The sequence below is a fragment of the Dipodomys ordii genome, unplaced genomic scaffold, assembly GCF_000151885.1.
Source record: "Dipodomys ordii isolate 6190 unplaced genomic scaffold, Dord_2.0 Scaffold15, whole genome shotgun sequence".
Classification (NCBI taxonomy): domain Eukaryota; kingdom Metazoa; phylum Chordata; class Mammalia; order Rodentia; family Heteromyidae; genus Dipodomys; species Dipodomys ordii.
Window position 1 is genome coordinate 1943245 of NW_012267231.1, and position 4832 is coordinate 1948076.

The 4832-nt window shown below is 62.3% G+C and overlaps 2 protein-coding genes across 2 annotated transcripts in view; both read right to left on the reverse strand.

Moving 5' to 3' along the window:
- The window catches only part of LOC105982294 (tubulin polyglutamylase TTLL13-like), a 17956-nt gene extending 16484 nt beyond the window's left edge, over window positions 1–1472 (reverse strand). Inside the window, exon 1 of the mRNA XM_013011866.1 lies at window positions 1345–1472. Within this exon, the coding sequence (XP_012867320.1) occupies window positions 1345–1472 (128 nt within the window). The remainder of the gene's footprint in view (window positions 1–1344) is intronic.
- Sema4b (sema domain, immunoglobulin domain (Ig), transmembrane domain (TM) and short cytoplasmic domain, (semaphorin) 4B) overlaps window positions 861–4832 on the reverse strand; it is a 27539-nt gene continuing 23567 nt past the window's right edge. Inside the window, exons 15-16 of the mRNA XM_013011867.1 lie at window positions 2495–2580; window positions 861–2267 (exon numbers count right to left, since the gene is read on the reverse strand). Coding sequence (XP_012867321.1) covers window positions 1537–2267; window positions 2495–2580 — 817 coding nt within the window. The 3' untranslated portion in view covers window positions 861–1536. The remainder of the gene's footprint in view (window positions 2268–2494; window positions 2581–4832) is intronic.

Genomic DNA, 4832 nt, shown 5'->3' on the forward strand with positions numbered 1-4832 from the left:
GATCACGTCGAGGGAGAAAGTCACAATCAAGAGGGACCAGCAGGACACCAAACCATCCCCGCCTCCCCCAAATACTAAAGTGGAATGGGGCTGGCACTTAACGAAGACTGACAGGGGGGTCACGGTGTGGATTTATACAGGTGCAGTGCCCAACTGTCATAGATGCATTTTATGATGAAATCATTTTAGAAATTAAAAATTATGGAGACCAGAACTCAGCTGGGGGCGCTGGGGGCTCACACCTATAATCCTAGCTACCGGGGGGGGGCGAGGGGGGGCTGAGATCTAAGGATTGCAGTTCAAAGCCAGCCCCGGCAGGAAAGTCAGTGAGACTGTCATCCAAGCTCAAGCCCCAGCATCCGCACACACAGAAAACAGACCTCTGCCCTCCCTGGCTGACCTGACCCGGACACAGAGTAAGGGGCTGCGGTAAGCGGGGTGACCCCTGCCTACAGTGACCGAGCTCCCCCAGCTGCTTGCTGGCCAGCTGCCCCCAGCTCCCTGGCCCCAGAGAAGAGGAGGCCTGGCACCCCCAGAAACACCAAACTCAAGAAGCAGAAGTCAGCTGGGCACCGGGGGCTCACACCTGTCATCCTAGCTACTCAAGAAACTGAGATCTGAGAATTGTGGTTCAAAGCCAGCCCCGGCAGGAAAGTCTGTGAGACTTATTTCCAATAAACCACTAGAAAAGTAGAAGTGGCGCTGTGGCTCAAGCGGTAGAGCATTCGCTTTGAGCTGAAGAGCTGAGGAACAGCCCCCAAGCCGAGTTCAGGCCCCACAACCGAAAAAAAACAAAAAAGCAGAAGTCTTTTCGCAGGAAGGGCATGACTACACAGTTAACTCAACATTTATTTAAAAAAAAAAAAAAAGTAAAGTGCATCTTAAAAAAATATAAAACCCAGATGGAGGGCTCTGGGGCGGGCAGTGTCGGTCGGTATCCCTTACAGTGGAGACAGGGGAGGGGTGATGGGCAGAAGGAGAGGTGCGGCTGGGGTGTCCGGGTGGGGAGATGGGGGGAAGGGGACACGGGCTCCCAGGGGTCCCTGGGGGCAAGTGTTCATGTCACGAACTCCTCCAGGCTCTGCTCTGCCCTCGCGTGGCCACGGCCTGATACAGGCTGGAAAGGTCCTGGGCGGCGAGGCTCTTGGGCCTCTCTCTGGTCCCTGAGGTGCTGGGGAGAGCCGGCCGGGCCCTGGCGCCTTGCAGGCCGGCTGTCCCGGCCCTGGCCGGGTGCGGGGGGCACCGGGTAAGGCGGGAGGCGGAAGAGGCCGGGTGGGTGGTGTGGGCCGGGGCGCCCTGTTGGGCCAGGGCGCTGAGCAGCTGGTGCTCCTGCTCGGGCTTCACATTTTCCGCTCTTCAGATGTAGGGCTCAGTTTCCTTAGGGAGCAGCAGCGTCCCGGCCCCGTCTCCGGCCAGGACAGCAGGGCCGTGGCAAGGGGCCCTCGCTGCAGGGCTGAAGCCCGGGGCACCATGGGGAGCCCCCGAGGAATGGGGTCCAGCTGGCCCCTCCGTGCGTCCAGGGCCCCTGAAGCCGGCTCACACCACCGAGTCGCGGATCTCGGAGCCCAGGCGGACGCGGGGCCGGGGACACACGGGGGACACCTCCACGAAGCTGTCCTGCACGCTCAGGGGCCTTTTCTCTGACTCGAGGGGGCCCCGGGGCCCGGGGGTGCTGTCCCACAGCGCCTGGTAGCCCCGGTGGTCCGGAGGGAGGCTGGGGGGGCCGACACCGTTGAGCGGCCGGGTCTCGGGGGGCAGCGCCGCAGGGTGGCTCTTGGGGTGCACGCTGGCACACTCCCCCTGCTTCAGGAAGGCTTTCATGCCGCCCCGGTACCGGTGGAGGAAGAAGAGCACCAGGAGCACCACGGCCAGCCCGAAGAGCGCGCACATGACCAGGAACTCTGTCCAGTAGGACCTGGCCGCGCCCCAGCCCGCCGCGTCCACGGCCGGCGCGCTCACGCGGGACGTGCTGATCACCACGGGCTCCCTGCCGCCCGGCCCCGCGCCCCCGTGCTCTGGCACCTCGGGGCAGTAGCTGGCCACCAGCTGCCGGACGCCCCCCTCCAGGGCCCAGCACTGGAACGTGCCCAGCCCCTGCTCGCCGCCCACCAGCAGCAGGGCCCCGCTGGGCAGCACGCGGCACGAGCCGCAGGTGTCCACCGGAGCCCCGTTGTGCAACCACAGGCGGGTGGCCAGGTTGGAGAGGAGCGGGCAGCCCAGGGTGTTCACCGTGTTGGGCTGGACCTGAACCCGTGTGCATGGCTTGCCTGTGGATGGCAGAGGCAGAGGGCAGAGTGAGGCTGGGGTCCGGGTTGGTCCTGGCTCACCCCCATCCCTCAGTGGCACCCCTGGTCCTCTATGGGCCCGGGACTGTCCCAAGCCTTGCTCTCTAGAGACTTGCTTGCAGAGGGAGGGGGAGACGGTCAGGGAGGACCATTAGGCCCACCGGGGCCTGCAAGGGGTCGTGTGCCCAGCCCGCGCCCGGCCCCCTCACCTGCTGTGCCGAAAGACCTTGGCCTGGCTACGGAAACGTTGCACAGCTCCTTGGCGTTGGTCCCCTCGATGTCCTGGACCCAGGGCCTGAGGACCAGAGAGTGTGGGTAGGCCAGGGGTGCCATGGGCTGCGTCCCTCCCACCTCCACAAGAGCCGGACCGGGGCAAGGGGCCTGAGGCGCAGGTTGCTCCAGGCCTCGGTAGTGGGTAGGCGGGAGATGGAGAAGACATCTCTCAGCTGAAGAACGTCACCCGCTGCTACTGCAGCCAACTGCCAAACGGCTCCCAACCGTCATCACCACATGCACAAGGTCCTCAGATAAAGTCCAGAACAACTGGGTCTGTCGCCATCTGAGTAACTCCATACAAAAAGACCCTCCTACTTTTTGCTTCCCATTGTATCTGGGATGGCAGGTGCACGCCCCGTGCCTAGATTCTGTTGAGATGGGAGTCTCATGAACTCTCCTGCCTGGGCTGGGCTGGAGCCATGATCCTCCCAATCATGGCCTCCCTCCCAAATAGCTGGGGTGACAGGCACGTGCCACAATGCCCGGCAAGAGAGAGGAATTCTCAATGCACTCAGAAAATGGAAAGCTTCGCCAAGCACAAAGAACCTGAACCAACAGCCTTGTTGCGTCTGTGGGTGGCGGCCACGGCCATTTTGATCTGTCTGCAGACTCCTGCTTGGTCTTTCTGAAGCAGCCAGGAGTGTGTTAGGTAGGGTCTCGTGTTTTTGCTCAGACTGAGGCTCTCCGTCTTGTGTGTCCTGCATAGCTGCGCTCACAGGCCTGCACCATACTTGTTGTTGTTTTTCTGGCCAGTCCTGGGGCTTGAACTCTGGGCTTGGGCACTGTCCCTGGGCTCCTTTTTGCTCAAGGCTGGCACTCTACCCCTTGAGCCACAGCACCACTTCGGGCTTTTTCTGTGATTAATTGGAGGTAAGAATCTCATGGACTTTCCTCACCAGGCTGGCTTCGAACCGTGATCCTCAGGTCTGAGCCTCCTGGGTAGCTAGGATGACAGGCGTGAGCACTGCAATGCCAACACATTCACAGGCCAACTCCCATTCTCCTGCAGCTCCTGCCCGCCCTGGCAGGGAAGGCAACAGGGACTGACCTACTAGACTTCTGGGAGGAAGAGGGGGGCGCAGGAAGAAGTATGCAGGGCAGGAGCCATAGCTCAAGAGGCGGAGCGCCGGCCAAGAAAGTGCAAGGCCTCGAGTTCAAACCCCAGGACTAGCAAGTTTTTAGAAAAGGAATAATCACGCCGAGCAGTCACTGGGTGTGAAGGCAGCGTCCAGAGGCTGGAGAAGCTGGGGGGGGGGGGGGCGGGGACGGGCGCACTCACCGCGACTCCAGCTCGGGCTGGTACAGGCTGAGACGCCGGCAGCGGGTGCCACTCCACGCGCAGTAGGGGTCTCGGGCGAGGAGGCAGTCCCCACAGGTGGGGTAGAGGCTGCAGCTGGCCACAGGCACCTGGACCACGCCCGAGTGGGAGGAGGCGTACAGCAGCCCCTGGAGCCAGACATGGGGAGGGTGGGCACGGGCGGCTGGCGGGGCCGGCACCAGGCTCTCAGGCCCACCCCAAGGGCCTCTGCCAAGTCCCTGCCACCCCCACTTTCTGACTGCCTGGGCATGAGGCTCAATTCTGTGTGTGTGTGTGTGTGTGTGGGTTTGTGAGTTGTGGGGCTTGAACTCTGGGCCTGGGCTTTGTCCCTCAGCAATTCGGCTCAAGGCTAGTGCTCTACCACTTGAGCCACAGCACCACTTCCTGTTTTGGTGGTTTACTGGAAATGAAGAGTCTCACAGACTACCCGAGCCGGCTTTGAACCGGGATCCTCAGATCTCAGGATCCTGAGTAGCTAGGATGACAGGCGTGAGCCACCGGTGCCCAGCTTTCCCTTGCTCTACTGCTTGAACCACAGCTCTGGCTCTCTGGTGGTTTATTGGAGATAGGTCTGTCACAGACTTTCCTGCTAGGGCTGGCTCTGAACCAGAATCCTCGGACCTCAGCCGCTTCCTGAGTAGCTGGGATTGCACCCAGCTCTGTTAACCCTCCCTCTTCCTGCGGGCAGGGGAGGGGCCCTGCCGGGTGCAAACGTAGGCCCCCAGCCTGACGCGGGGCTCTTCCCAGTCCCCTCACCCTGTGGCTGTCCAGGAGCAGGTTCTGCACAGGCTGTCCTGGAGAGAAGATCTGGAGCTCCTCGATGATGTGTGTGGACGGGCCCACGCTCACCGCCTTGTGCAGACGGCCGTCACCTGGAGGGCGCGTGTACAGGCCGGGTTCTCAGACTCGGGCCATGTCCGACCTGCCATGCTCCCCCTCTGCCCTCCCCCCCC